Raw genomic sequence first — 15,348 nt, 5'->3', positions numbered from 1 at the left:
CATTCCAAATGCTTTTTTCTGCAAACTGTAAAAGAGAGAGTCAATTCATAGAAAAACAGCAATTTTCCATATTTTCCATATCTTTTCGGAGATAACATTTTTCATTTCAGTTGTGTTGCTAGTAACTGGGAATCAAAACTGTCCTTAGGTCTGCATGCATGCATGGTTGTTTGTCTCTGTGTTGCCCTGTGGTCAAATACTATTTTAATATTTAATAATATTTTAAGCTGTAAAAAAAACAAAAAAAACATAACTTTTCTTTTTGGTATATGACCTAAAATAAACTTTAGTGAAGAAGAAAAAGTGATAAAGAAATATTCCCTTCAAAATGTACGTTTCCACATGCCAAGCATTTGTCTTGGCTAAATGATTTAATCAAGTAATAGTGAAGCAGTAGTGGGAGAGAGGGTGGCATCAAGTGATGATGGACCAGAAGTGGCTGTAGGAACTAACTGCGGGAGGGCTGTGGCTGGTTATGGGCCTTCAGGTTGAGGTGACATAAATTAAGATGATAGTGCACCAGACGTTTTTTTTAAACACCAGTGTAGCTTTACATGGCCGATGTTTACTTTTGAAATTATAACCCCCTTGGAACCTTGAAGGTTGGTGCTTTGGTCCTGGATAGCTGTTATAACGCATGAGCCTAAATAATTGGCTTCCAGCTTTCCTCCTTTCCTCTGCTGATTACTTATATTGGCTCTTAAAACCCTGTCACTGACTTTGAAGTCAGCATTTGTTGTTGTCCTTTTTATTTTGTTCTTTGTCTTTTCCACTGCTTTGCTAACATGCTCTTTCACTAGTTCCAAAAGCTGTTTGTTTTGTAAAGTCCTGTTACAACTCTTCCTGCTCACATATGCTTTTGTCAGCCTGTGAAGCAAAAGGGAATTTTTGCCTTGAATCAGAAATCAATCGATGTCATGAATATTGCCATGGTTTCTAGATCGGGGAAAGCAAACAACCTCTGGCTAAGCAGCGGGCACAACACAAAATAGGTAACTTGTCAGTCCAGGACTCTGCAGTCTATTTACACCTACAGGCCAGTCAATGGACACTCTTTCAATGATGAGGATGTACACAGCCTGGACTGGGAGGAAAGCTGGTTTGAGCAGAGAGTCAAGGAGGTCATTTGTGTGAAAAGGCAAAACCATCTCTGAAACAAGAAGGGAGCCTAAGGGTATGCTGTGATTGCAGCCATTCCTCAACTCTCTGTGAATATACTTATACTTTACTATACTATACTATACTATATACTATGCTTATTTGTAATTTATGTCATATTTCTGCTATTAATTGCTTGTTATGGATTTTTTTTTTTTTTTTCATGAAGGCCGTGCCCTAGTGCCCTCTATTGACGAGTCACAAGCAGTGCCTAAACCTAATGCTCACTGAAATTCTTAGGCTTGCACTATTTATCCATGTTAACCAAACACCATATTCAATTTACAGAGCCAACCTTGTATTTCCTTAGGCTACAAACTCATCAAATCAACAAGCATACAATAGTAAACCATAAGCCAGAGAGAGATGGTATATTGCTCAGTGTTATTTACTTGCTGTCTGAAACATTTCCAGGGTGATATGGTTACTGCCAGAGGTGAGGAAATACATTATAAAAGAAGAGAGTGAGGCATTGTGTGTTTTCAGTCTCTGGAGTTTATTTATTAATGATATTAATGCAGAACATATAGCAATCCTGTAACAATATATCTTTAACTTTAATACATTGGTAGCACTTTCTATTACAGCTCTGTAATAAAGTGGTGACAGAAGGGTAACAAGGGAGAAACAAGAGTATAATAATGTGGTAATTTCTTAGTTGTTACCATGCAATTACCAAAGTAATATAAGTAATATACAAGTAATATCATGGCAGCAACAGTAGTTACAGTTGAGTAATATTACCCTGAAATGTATGTAATAGAATAATAAGAGCCCAAAAACTGGGGGGTAATAATATGGAAATGCAGCTCTGTAATAAAATGGTAATAGTAGGATAACAAAGACAAAACAAGACTGGAATAATGTGGTAATTTCTAAATTATTACCACTCAATTACCTCTGGGGCAGTTTCTGTATAATGAGCAGGAAACAGAGCTGCAAAATGCAAAACTGTCTGTTAGAAAGTGCTGCCAATACATTTTCTTTTTTCCATTTTAATGACAGATGAGTTTTCTGTCAGTGGATGATCTATTTTTCTGTTTGTCACTTTGTCATCACCATAGATGACATTATGATAAGTAATTTTTTAGTCATTTTCTAGTACACATACGCTCCAGTTACACAAGTGTACCTTAAATGGACAAATCTGATTTTACAATTCAACCGTAGAACAACCACAGAAAGACAGTTTTCACCTTAAACTATGATGACTCAAGTGCTTCCCACATACAAAACAACAACAACACAGTTTTAAAATTTATATGAATTCATTGTTTTATATTTCTTTATATTTCTTATGGGGCGATCGTGGCTCAAGAGTTGGCAGTTTGTCTTGTAATCGTAAGGTTGCTGGTTTGAGCTACAGCTCCGACAGTCTCAGTCGTTGTGTCCTTGGGCAAGACATTTCACCCGTTGCCTCCTGGTGGTGGTCAGAGGGCCCGGTGGTGCCCGGCAGCCTCGCCTCTGTCAGTGCGCCCCAGGGCAGCTGTGGCTACAATGTAGCTTGCTATCACCAGTGTGTGGATGACTGAATGTAGTGTAAAGCGCTTTGGGGTCCTTAGGGACTAAGTAAAATGCTATACAAATACAGGCCATTTACTATTTTACCATTTACTTTACAAACACAGGCAGGTGACAGCTTAAGTGCCATTCTGACTTGGTCATTTTAACCCAAGGAGGTTTTGACTTCAATTTGAATGTAATAATAATTTAGATTACTGACCCTATCTCAGAAACAGAAGGAATCAGTCTTTCACTTCTCATATTTACTTATTTGTTCTTAACCAGGGGACAAATCAGTGCATGTTTAAATGTAATCCAAAAAAATCAATTCAAGCTAAACAACTCTTTAACCTCTTCAGTGAATGTCATACTTAAGGACAAAACAGCCAAACAATCCAAACAATTTCAACTACGCAGTTGGATGTTTGTTTTTGATTTTTGTTTTGATCTAGTGAAGTTTAGTTGGAGTTTTCATTTTTTTTAATGCAACCAGAAAAAAATTCCTATTCTCAACAACTTCAGCCTCCACGGTTTAACAAAGTCAGATTTAGAGGTTCAACTTCTTTTCATTAAAAGGTCTCTACATAAGATGTGTAGAATACTGCATACCATCACATAACACATAACAGACACAAGGCTTTAAAAAATGTTTTGCTTTCTAAGCTATGCTTTGTACATTGGAAAGCTGGACAGAAAGGCAGCAGTTTCTGTCCTGAATAAAATCCTGCAGCATGCCACATTGCCATTTGTTTGCGCTCTCTCAAGGCAACCATTAGTTTTTTTTCATAAATCAAAGTAAAAAAAGAGGTGATGTCCTGACCAGAGAGTTCTCTTGTGGTCACCTAATGCAATGGTTGATGATCAGAGGACATAGCTGCATGGTGGTTCTCTTCAGTAGCCTTTCATGGCAATGCCTCCTCCAGTGTCATTACGTTGGACCTGATGGATCATGAAGATGGTAATAAGCAGGCCCAGTAGCTATAAAGACAGGTAGATGAACAGGGGGTTAGTTCACAAAACAGGTAGGTGATAATATTAAAAAACTACAGTTCAACAGCACTGGTGGTGAAGCCCGCTGAGGATGACAATGATGTAAATGCTGCTGCTCCAACACGGCAATTACTAGCTTTTACTCAGAAGCTGAAGAGGAATTACCAGCTTTGTTGCTAGTAAAGCGGTCAACGTGCTACCTGTATTTATGTGCTACACACTGATGTATAGTCGACACACTTGAGAAGGATCTATGTCTCAGTGCTTGACAGTGGTGTGGCCCAACAAAAAAACAGACTTTTAAAAGCAAAAGGATAAAGAAAATATCATTCGTCTCAGTTTAAATATTTTAAATGTTTTGTTTTTTATTGTAAATAAAACATGGGTTTATCAGATCTGAAAATCAAATTTAAAAAGCAAATTAACATGGGAACTTGGAATGTAGTTTTGTGGGTCAACATGCAAATAACTCAACGTATACTATTGCGCCCATACTTGTGTTAATCATAAAGAATTATTACCAGCAAATATCCACTGGAAATGCAGTCATGACCAAAGGTTTTGGCAGTTGAACTGTCTGTTTTTCTTGGGCTTTACCTTTTCAGTTTTTATTTTTATTTTTTCACATTTCTTTGATAGGGTGAAGTTAAGCCTTGAAGGTACAGTAACAACATTACTAAGGAATGAACACTAATAACATTAAACAGTATTTAGCAACAAAAATGTAATCATGTATGCAAATAAGCTAAGATTCTAGCAAATGTCTGAAAAAGCATCTTAGAAATGCAACGAAGAGTTTTTATATCCAAGATTTTTTTAAAATAAAATAAGATCTTAAAGAACAATGGAGTCACAGTGATATACAGTGATAACCAGTGACAATAAATGAAAACAACAGTGAAGCTTACTGCTGTCACAGCAAATCCAAAGAAGAAGCCCAAAGCGATCTTGAAGAAAATGTCTACCACCGAAAACATGACGTCACCGCAGGACTGCAGAAGAGAATGGAAGATAGTTATTACATGGAAATCTATCAGAATGGCAGACTGTAGTGTTTGGATTAGCTGATAGGGGTTGGGGGATTAAATACCTGTGCAAAGACTTGCGGTGGGCCTCTGGTTCCCTGTAAGAAAACAAGAGGATATTGTGTATTCAAATAGAAACAGTTCATTATTAACTTTCAGATACATATTATAAAATATAAATTACTGTAGGGCAAAACACAGTTACATTTGTCAATGTGGAATGGATGGCTGCAAAATTACTCAACTTGTAATTTCAAAGTGACAATCTGACACTAATTTCACGCAAAAAGCTTCTTTAGCCAGGAGGTGTATATTATGTCAGAGCCAGGCACAACTCTTAATTGCTCGAGACTTTGGGTGTCTGCCACGGTGATAGTTACTGGATCCTGTTCAGGGAGGTTGCTGTGGTCTGCTCTTAGTCCCACTAGCCACTGAGCATTGTTGTAATGTGTTGTCTCCTTCTTCCATATGCTCTTCCAGTATTGCTCTGTTTCTAGCCTTGGTGGTGCTGTTCTCACATTGTTCCCCTGCCACACGCCTTAGATGGTTCTGTGGAGAACAGCTGGTTAATTCTCCTGCCTTGCATCTCTCTTGTATACCTCCTCAAGTGGCTGGCCAAGGCTGTGAGTCTTTGCTTGTCAGTTTTCTAGGCATCAGGTATGGACAGTACTTGTTAGGCACCTTCTTCATCACAGCTTTCTGCAGCTCAGATATTTTGCTAACTCCCTTCTATGCTACCTTGATCTTGGCCTCTTGTCTCCTTCTCGATGGAGGGTACTGCTCCTTGTGGCTGTTCATCTTGTAGCCAGGGAGCTCAGTGATCACTGCTGCCAGAGAGTAGATCGATTGGTTTTGGTTATGGTCACAGTAAGGATTGCCCGCAGTGCTGTATTCACATATTCTGTTGGCCTTCAGAGGGTATTTCACATAGCCTTGGTAATCGACCAGGTGAGCTGTTCTCACCTTCAATGTAGCAGTTGTTCTTCATGCTTGGTACCCAATCCAGAGGGTGGAGATGATGATATCTCCCCCCTGACCTAATTTTCTGGCTTGCCCTTGCCGTAGCATTTGCAGTGTACCTTGTCAATCTCTAGTTGTGATGGTAGTTTCTTCTTCTGGATGTTGGAAAACTAAGCTACTAGTTGTTTCACCATTAGTGTAGATAGCAGAATTAGTCATTTCCTGATATTCTCTGTTTTTTTCTTAAAATCCAGTTTTATTTTATAAAACTAACCTGAGGTTTGGATTTGCATGAGCGATATCCTCCATATCCCAGATCTGAAGGACTGCATTCACAGGAATTGGGAATTTCCTCACCCCAGTCGTTAGCGCTCACTATTCCACAGCATTGAATCTGTTAACACATGAGAGAATGACTTCAAATTGAAAATACTCAATGAAGTTCTGCACTAATGTAAATGTGTCAATAAAGTAACTATAATGTAATTATTAAAAAACAATTCAGTCGAAAAATAATTAATAAAAGGTTTTCTGTGTAAGATGGAGTCAAAAAGTTACTTGACACCAAGCATAAAAAGAAAAAAATATTATCTGACTAAAATTTCAGTTCAGTCCAGTTCATTTTTATTTCAAACGTGTATATTTGCCATCATTTTGTCATATCATTCCATTCTTTTGTTTGAAAAGGAATAGACAGAAGTATACACTTATTTGGCCCTACCCCCACAAATTTTACATCTCATTCATTTAGTTTTCTTTTAGTCTCAAATTAAACAAATTTGGTTGATCTCCCCTATCAGGGTTGGTCCTTGATCACTTCTGAACCTTTCCAGTACCACTGCTGTTCAGATCACTACCTGCAAGTCCTGTATTGACTACTTGTACAAGTAAATTTGGGATTTCACCACACACTTGAGCAGACATTGGACATGACCCTCTGTATCCTCGCTATTCTGGCTATATTGGCTATTCTGTTCTATTTGATTCTACTGTCATCAGGTTAATAGTACAAAGAACATTACAGATTGCTGTAAGGCTTCAAGCATATCTCTCAAGGATGGTTCTTTCATGTAGGGCTCTGCTAGTTCACTAGAGGTACTGTGGAAGGTAGTCTTTGTCTGCAAAGAAAAAAAGAATATATTTAGTATCACGGTAAACAGATGAGAAGCTATATTATCAACAAGACAGACAGAGAAGGACAAAAATCTCAAATATGCAATGAATGAATACCCAAAAACAAGAATAATTAAAGTAGAAAAGAAAACAAATTCTAGTTCTAAAATTATTTACTGGCTTCTTTTAATTCACTGATGAATTTCCCACAAGAAACATTATTAATATTTTCCATACTATCCATTAGGCCCTATGGTCATGTCCAATTAGGACAATTCATTAATACAGGCAATTGTTAATGTGTGTGATAGTGTTATTAAGGTGGAAAGCAAAAATGAATAAATAATTAAAACTATGTTGCTGAGAGAAAGGCAAGGTTGTTTTTTTTTTAGTTTCAGACACAGACAGAAAAGGAAGGCCACTAGATAACAGTAGTAACTGTAACAGAAACACAGATGTAAAGTAATACAAAGAAAGAGAGAAAATGTGATGAAGAAAACTTGCATCAAGAAAAATTATTGGACTGGCAGAGAGGAGAAGAGATCACCTGGTTTCTTTTGACCGCTACAACGATGCCAAAAATCATCATGATGATCATTCCAATGCCCATAAATCCTGCAAACTGTACATGAAGGAATGTTAAGAACATTAAAAGAATCATCACTTTGTTCTTGTTTTGTTCATTGTGAAATTAAAAGCAACAAAAAATAAACAGGTATCACATCATTATCTTGTTTGATGCAGGGGTCCTGTACTTACTATTTTGAGAACGAGGGCTTTCTCAGAGCAGGCAGCGTAGATTCCCAGGGAGGAGACACCGAGGACACCAATGGCAAAAACCCATGCCCAGCCCAAGCCTGGCATACCAAATGCTGACAACTGCTCGAGAAAGAACAGGAAACAACACAAACATTGCATTGATCCTTACTTCTTGGAATAAGCAAAAGCAAACACAGTTATCAGTAACATGCTAGACATGAATCTCTGGTTCACATCAGATTGAGTCTCCCCACTAATATCTGTGCCATCTAGCCATGCTACCATAGATCATAAGGCAAGCATTTCAAAACCTAAACCAGGCCATGCCAGGACCATCCAGTAAGTCACATTCAGTGAAGAGGCCATCCACTGTAGTATCTTCTCGGGTTAGAATAAATTTGCAGTTGTTAGGCTTAACTAGCACAACATCAAATTTACTGACGTTTTAGTAAAGAACAGGTCGAATCAGACAGTGTTAACAGACATTTATAAAACTGTAAAGTTTTAGTCACAGTCTTTGTTCTGTGAAGCAAAGACAGCAGTGTGTGGATTAGTCATTTTTAAAATGACGTAAAATGTGAGGGTTGTCCACTGGGAGCGCTGTGTGATGTCTTTGCCTGCAGATCAGCAGGCAAAGACATCAGTGGAGACATCCTCTCTGCTTTAAAGCCTCAAACTTTCCTTTCTGATTAAGATTATAATTAGGGTGCATGAGGTGACTGTGAGCCATCTCTCAGTTATGCTGCTTTCCATAATGCACTGAGCACTTTTCTGCTGCTCCAGTCCTTCCAGCAGCAATGTGATTTTATTCTGCACATGACAGCTTATAGAAAACTGTTTATGTAAAATATATAACTTAAAAATGGTTATTGATATTAAAACTACTGCTTTTTGTTATAAACACAATAACAGAAAGTTGAAATACATTGTGTAGGGCAAAAACACAAACTGGTTCATACTGGAGCATATATATGGATATCAAATTTCAGCTCATTAACAATGAAAATCGTGGAGATTGTTATCCCCCAGATGACTGCCAGACTCACAGGCTACAGGATATGACTGTAAAACCTAATTACAAGTCCTGGAAATGAACTGGAGAAAAAAAAGAGAAAAAAAACTGTAGATAAACAAACAAACAAACAAACAAAAAAACACTATTTCATTTGGTGACAACAATGAGCCAAAACATGTACTCCATTAAAAGATATAATATGCTGCTCTGTGTTTCTGGTTTGACAATTTTGTCAGAGCCAAGCTGTAATTACTGTTACAGAGAAAATGAGTTGTGAGAGCGTTAACTTCCCCCAGGCAGCATCTGTTCTGTGTTAAGAGCAGAAATGAGAGCCTCCACTACATCTGGACGGCTGCCTGATTCTATATAAACACGCTGAGTCCTTCACGTTGGCTTAATCTAAACATTTCGAAATGAGTGTTTTCCATTTCACGTGCGTGCTTTTAGAGAATTATCGTATACACATCATGTCCTGACTAAATCTGGTTCAGGGCTCAATGCAAACCAGCTGCTTTTGTCTTTAGAGTGTTTGTTTCAAAGCATTACTGAACTCTGTTTTTATAGAACTCTGTTTTTTCTTATCAGTACAGAACAAAGATCCAACCATAACCTGTCATGACTTTAAGAGTGGTTCATGATTAAGTCAACACAGATAAACACTTGATTATTGTATCACCTGATGAAGGCAAACTAAAAACACAACTTGCAGTGAGTGTTTACCGAAAATAGATACTAAGCAAGGGGGGAATTATTCTGGCTTAAAGCCAGACCTGATTTATTATTCCAGACTTTGACAGGAAGACGGCCACATGGTTTATGTAAGAACATAAGAAAAAACATCTGGAGTGGGAAAGTTGTTTTTATGGTTGGGCTTTCATAGGTTAACCACAAGAGGAGTAGCTGTTCTCTATTACCTACGTTATGACAGTCAACGGCAGGGAGTTGAGAGTGGTATCAAAGCTGGACACATGAACTAATATCAGTGAAAACAGACTTATGATACTGATTAAGTCCAAAAGTGTCTGTAGGCAGACTAAAGAAATTTAAATAGTGTGCTCCTTGTGATTTTAGTTCTTTGTTGAAGGGTGACATATTATCATTATATTTCCGCTTGGCTTTCTTTCTAAGCTCCGTATGTATGAGCCTAATAAAATCAACACGTTGAATAATCAAAGCATCACTGTGCCAATCCCAATTCCCAATTCCACTGAAGGTTTTTTTGGCTAAGAAATATGATTCGCCTTTCTTTTATTCTGTGTCAACAGTGATGTAGTTGTTGTTTACCTGCAGAGTCATGGCAGTCGCCCTTACTGCCAGGTAAATCAGCACACATCCCAGGATCTGTGGAAACCGAATCACAGTGTTCAGTTTGTGTTTAACAAAATTAAAGCTCCAAGTATGGTGGACTAAGTGTGCTAAAAAAAACATTTACAATAAAGGCTTTGTAAACAGTGCACTAAGACATAATTAATAATAAAAAGTGATTATCTTATTTTAAAACTGAAACTTGCATGGTTCAGCCAGGGAAAACCTGCCACATTTCAGGGAAAACACCCTTAAAGCACTTCAGCCATTTTACACCTTTAAAGCATGTCAGCCATTTTAGGTTACACAATCTCTCTTCCTTAGATGTGTAATCCTGCATGCAAGCGTTAAGAGCTTTTGTCACTTCTACACTGCACAACCTGAGGGAGACAAAGAGCTAAAAACCTGATCAGAGACTTCCTCAGGCCTAGGCATGTTTCCTGGCTGGTGAAAACACCCAAGAAACATGGATGTGAAACTGTTCCAGACCCAGACTATTATTATTATAAAAGTAATTTAATATAAGATTTTTGTTTTATGTAATTTGATTTTAAAAACAGTTTTTTCAAAACATTATTACAAGTAAATGTTTGTTTGTTTGCATGTTTTGTGTAAATGGATGGAAATAAAATCAATAAGCATGAATAAAAAGAAAAACCTCTGTGTTAAAAATTGAAAATTAATTATCTTTTAAACCACATTTCTCATTTTATTCTGTTTGACTGCACAAGCTCATTGTTTTTTGTATTTTTTAAAATCATTCTTAGTTCTCTTACTACAAAGACGTTAAAAGGCTAATCAAAGCAAAAACAGCTTCTTCAAACTCCACCTTTTTCCCCCCACCCTTCCTTTTTTCCATTATGGTAAGCTAAAAAAAATTATTAACAAAGGAGAAGAGAAGCTGCTCGGTGGTTGGCTGGTGGACTGAAATATGACCCTGTTTTCTTCTGCTTTGTGTGTGTGTGTGTGTGTGTGGGGGGGGGGGTCCCTTTTTACTGGAAATTACTGAGCTGAGCAGTTAACCACATTTGTATTTGATTGCTGTTTTGGAAAAAATATTTTGAACATTGAAGCATGTCTTCATTAATATGATCAAATTTGATGATCATATTTTGTTTTTTTTTTGTTTTTTTAGCATAGTACAACAGTTTTAGTTAAAGCTGAAGGTTTTTTTTCCTAGTTCATCCTTTTTTTTAGCATAAAAATCATGTAGGAGCTATTCACAGCAACTTCATGGCTTTACTTTGTTTGTTTTTGTTTTTTACAAAGTTTTTTCTTGTTATTTTAGTTATATTTACATATTTGAAATAAACTCTATTCTGTTCTACTCTATAACATAACGTATGTAAAATCGTCCTGGAAAACTGAACAAAACACAAAAATATTTTTTAAAGTTTAAAATTAAATCAGAAAGAACGTTTTGACTTACCATAAACAGCACATTGAAAAAAATAAAAATGCACTTGATGCATCCATTAATTTTCCCCATTTTCACTTTTTAGAGAGTGTCTCACAGGAGGTGAAGCAGTGAGGTTGTAGCTCAGAGTGGTACAGGTTTGCGTGCTCTGATAAACTCCCCAGACAGAGAATGTAAGGGGAAAGAACACACAAAGAGCTGCCCTGTAGCCAAGCCCTCGTGTGTACGGGACAGCCTCCTCAGACATGCACTAATAGAAAAAACTAAACTTTAAACTGGAGCTTGAAAACTGGAAACAAAACAGAAAAAAGGCTGATTATAAAACTGCAGCGAGCATAAAGCAAAAGATTAAAGTTCTGTTATTTGGTTTTAATCAGCAGCCCCAAGCTTAGCCCATCGCCTCTCTCATTTGTGGTGCACCTGTAAGGACAACATGCTGAAAGGTTGCCAGTGATTTTTGTTTTTACAGTGACATAAAAAATCAACTTAATTAACTTCTCATTTGAATAAAAGTTAAATAGCTAAAAGACTAATTTACCAGGATACACACAATTTATTAATCCTTTATTTATCCAGGTAAAAAAAAATCTCATTGAGATTAAAAATCTCATTTCCAAGAGAGACCTGGCATCAAAATGCAATTGAAAATGCAAAGAGAAAAACTGTCTGCAGCGAAAAGTGAATATCCTGATTACATTTTACTTGTCTGTGCAGACTCAAGTTCTACCCAGATCATTTAACATGACGATGTTTGGAGACACCCTGGCAGACATGAACAGGAATTTTATCAAAATATAACACTACTGATAAGCACAGCAATGTTCCTGCAGAGGAAGTGAATCTGCTTGCACAATTTAGTTTTTTTAAGAACACAGCAGTTTTCTTAAATATATGGTCAGTGTTGTTTCTCGCAAATATATGAAAGAAATATTGCATTTCTTGGTTGACTATGCTCAACAGATGTTTGAAAATAGTGAATGAATCTTTTTGTTTGTTTGTTTGTTTGTTTGTTATTCTTTTCCTTCCAATAAAGTTTGTTAGATTTGGTTAAAAAAATAGTAAAAGTTGAAAACAGTTGTGGTTATAATTAAGGAAATCATATGGAAACCAGAAAACCAGATGTTATGAGAGCCAATCTCAATATCAACAGATGTAGTCTGAAATAACTGAGATTTTTGTTACCTTTTGTCAAACAAAAATATTGAGTAGTACACAGAAAGTCTTAGTCATGGCATCTACTTGCTACATTTACAGAAACAGGTGTTGGCTTGTAGTCTGAAAACTGATAGAGATGTGCCTTATACCTCTGATTCTGCTTTCAGAAACACGTGGTTTCAAAAACAAGTATATGATTAAAAAAAATAACATGTTCTCAGGAAACACTGGCATGGACTTAGTGGCATTTAGCCTCATGACATCCACCACATACCCAGCCAATCATTAAACAAGGTTCGGTTGCATTTTAGCACATAGTCCAGATTATTATTTCCATGTTGGTATAACAAAAGGGGAAAATATTGATGTATAAGGGTATATGTGAGCTTGTCCTTACCCCAAGCAGCAATGAATAAAGCACGATGCTCATTTTGCAAATCCTGCTCCCATTTACATTAAAACAAACACAAAAAGGCTATTGGTATGTGCTTAATTTAGAACTCACAAGAGATACCAGCTCTCCTTACGCTGCAAAAACAGAAAAAACCCATCCGAGAAATTGCTACAATATCAGGAGAAGCAAAATCTACATTTGATACACCTTGAGAAAGAAAGAAAGAAAGCACTGGTGAACTCAGCAACCTGAAAACACCTGGACATCCATGGAAGACAACAGTTTTGGATAATTGCAGAATCATTTCCATGATAAACAGAAACCTCTTCACAACACTCTCCAGGAGGAAGATGTATCTATATCCAAGTCTACCATTAAAACAAGACTGGATGAAAGTAAATACAGAGGATTCACTGCAAGAGGCAAGTCATTCATAAGCCTCAAAGACAGAAAGGCTAGATTGGACTTTGCTAAAAAAAAAAAAAAAAAAAAAAAAAAAAACATCCAAAAAAGCCAGCACAGTTCTGGAAAAACATTCTTTGGAAAGACAAAACAATGATCAACCTCTATTAGAATGATGGCAAGAAAGAAGTATGGAGAAGGTGGGGAATAAACTTATAAACCACAAATAAACTGCAACTGAAAGCTGCTGCAGTAAAGCCTGGCAGAGCATTAAAAAGGAGGAAACCCAGCATCTGGTGATGTCCATGAGTTCAGGACTTCATGCTGTCATTGTCAACAAAGGATGTTCAAGCAAGTATTAGTAATGAGCATCTTAGTTTCAATTGTTTAATTTATCCGATTACTTTTGAGCCCATTAAATGAAGGGATTGTGTTAATAATCACTTTAGTTCCTTACACTTTTATCCAGTCTTTTTGTTCAGCCCACTGAGTTAAAGCTGTAAGTCTACATTTCAACTGCATCTGAGTTAGTTTTAATTTAATATTCATTGTCGTAGTGTGTAGAGCCACAATTAGAAAAAAGTTATGTCCAAATATTTATGGAACTAACTGTACACATTTACACCCTAAGCTGATCTCTTGATTTGAAACATTGGCCCTGCTTGCAGCACTGTAACAGCATATGTGTAACAGAAAGAAATTATATTGTTTGCTTTCACTCATTAACTATGAGTGACAGTAAACATAAAAATTAGTCCACTGGAAAAGCCATCCTAGTGACTGCATTACCCAGCTAGCTTGTTTGTACTTAAGGGTATTTCAAATAAGCCATAGCTTCTTAGCCTACAACACCCACTTACTCAGTCCAGCAGTTGTGTAAGTGGAGCTGCAAAAACTTCCCTTTCTTTTCCAAGTGGATCCAGAGACAGTCCTAAACAACTGAGAGACACAATCACAATGCCTGTCCAGTCTGAGCATGCCTGAAGCACCTCACACAGGATATAGGAGGCATGCTAGGTATGCCGGCAGATTACATCCTTTCAGGATGGAGGAACATCAGACCTACCCAGAGCCTGAGCCAGGCTGCTTACCCAATCTCCCCTTCCAGAGGCAGTGTTGTGAATCAGAACTTGCCCCTGTCCTTATTTATGTGCATATTGGTCATAATTAAATGTTTTGGATCAAACAACATGTAATATTAGGCAAAGACGACTTGGGGAAATACAAAATGCAGTGTAGTGATGTGTCGGTCGCGAACAAAATGGCCGACTCTTTGAAGTGAACGACGCGAGACGGCTCCTTATTGGGAGCTGTGTTTTTTGGGGGGGGGGGGGTTTTGCCCGTCCCGTTTGGCTCTTTTGCCATCAGAATTATTGTCTAAAGGCGAAGAAAGATGCCCAACAGATTTACTTTACCAAATGGACCATCCCAGCCTTGCCGTAATGGTCTATTTGATTCACCTTTTATTGTTTATTTTATTTTATTTTCACTTGGTAAATACGGGACAGATTTGACTAGGGAAAAGAAAGGGGAGAAAGAAAGAGGGAAAGAAAAACAGCGGGGAAGAGGGACGGGGATAAAGGGCAAAAAAACAAAAACCAACAAAATAAGCAGACAAAAAATACATCTATCAATAACCTGGATCACCAGTTGAGAAAGAAAAAAGAGAAAACAAGCAGAAGAAAAAAAAGAGCAACATAATAAACAACATCACGATGATCTATGTGAATATAACAGTAAATACTAAAAATTAAACATTATTGTGCAGCACGTAAGATCGACAGCGCACAGTGTGCATTGAGGTAGGAGCCAAAAAGGGTGTAGTTTGTGTGTGTGAGCTCCCGTGTGTACACCTGTGAGCATGAGCGCGCTTGTATTTAAAAGGTCCCTTCATGTAATGATCTGCTAGAGGGTGTGGGGGGCCACAGCCCCATCCTCCAGGGCATGAAGCAGGTATGGAGGAGATCAAGACTCCAGACATCCAGAGGCCCCCAGAACACAAGAGACCAAGGAAGACCAACAGAGGGGCAGCCACGCCACTATCCCAGAAAGAGCTGAGGAGAGCCCCAGATGAGGGGTCACTCAGCAGCCGCGGAGCAGAAGCCAGGGGGGGTTGCAGTGACGTGCCAGTGAGCTCCGCCGGCAGCCAGCT

The 15,348-nt window shown here is 37.7% G+C and overlaps 1 protein-coding gene across 1 annotated transcript; it reads right to left on the bottom strand.

The window, feature by feature from the left end:
* Positions 1-1,630: 1,630 nt before the first annotated feature.
* On the bottom strand, positions 1,631-11,431 carry LOC146369545 (tetraspanin-8-like). The gene is made up of 9 exons (XM_084910594.1): positions 11,258-11,431; positions 9,808-9,864; positions 7,509-7,628; positions 7,297-7,371; positions 6,659-6,754; positions 5,911-6,030; positions 4,742-4,774; positions 4,560-4,643; positions 1,631-3,639 (listed from the first exon to the last, which is right to left on the bottom strand). Exons 1-9 carry the CDS (start codon positions 11,315-11,317, stop codon positions 3,553-3,555), a joined length of 732 nt encoding a protein of 243 aa, XP_084766720.1. The 5' UTR covers positions 11,318-11,431; the 3' UTR covers positions 1,631-3,552.
* Between the last annotated feature and the right edge of the window lie 3,917 nt (positions 11,432-15,348).

The sequence above is a fragment of the Perissodus microlepis genome, chromosome 17, assembly GCF_051167445.1.
Source record: "Perissodus microlepis isolate ML-2025 ecotype Zambia chromosome 17, ASM5116744v1, whole genome shotgun sequence".
NCBI classification, from domain to species: domain Eukaryota; kingdom Metazoa; phylum Chordata; class Actinopteri; order Cichliformes; family Cichlidae; genus Perissodus; species Perissodus microlepis.
This window is presented reverse-complemented; position numbering and strand designations above follow the sequence as displayed.

What these genes read in the sequence shown, in the direction of transcription:
- LOC146369545 (XM_084910594.1), bottom strand. Translation starts at nt 11,317, where the DNA reads ATGGGGAAAATTAATGGATGCATCAAGTGCATTTTTATTTTTTTCAAT. An exon ending in CGACTGCCATGACTCTGCAG is followed by an intron (nt 7,629 to 9,807) that starts GTAAACAACAAC and finishes TTTCTCGAGCAG; the next exon opens with TTGTCAGCATTTGGTATGCC. An exon ending in TAGCGGTCAAAAGAAACCAG is followed by an intron (nt 6,755 to 7,296) that starts GTGATCTCTTCT and finishes TTTTCTTTGCAG; the next exon opens with ACAAAGACTACCTTCCACAG.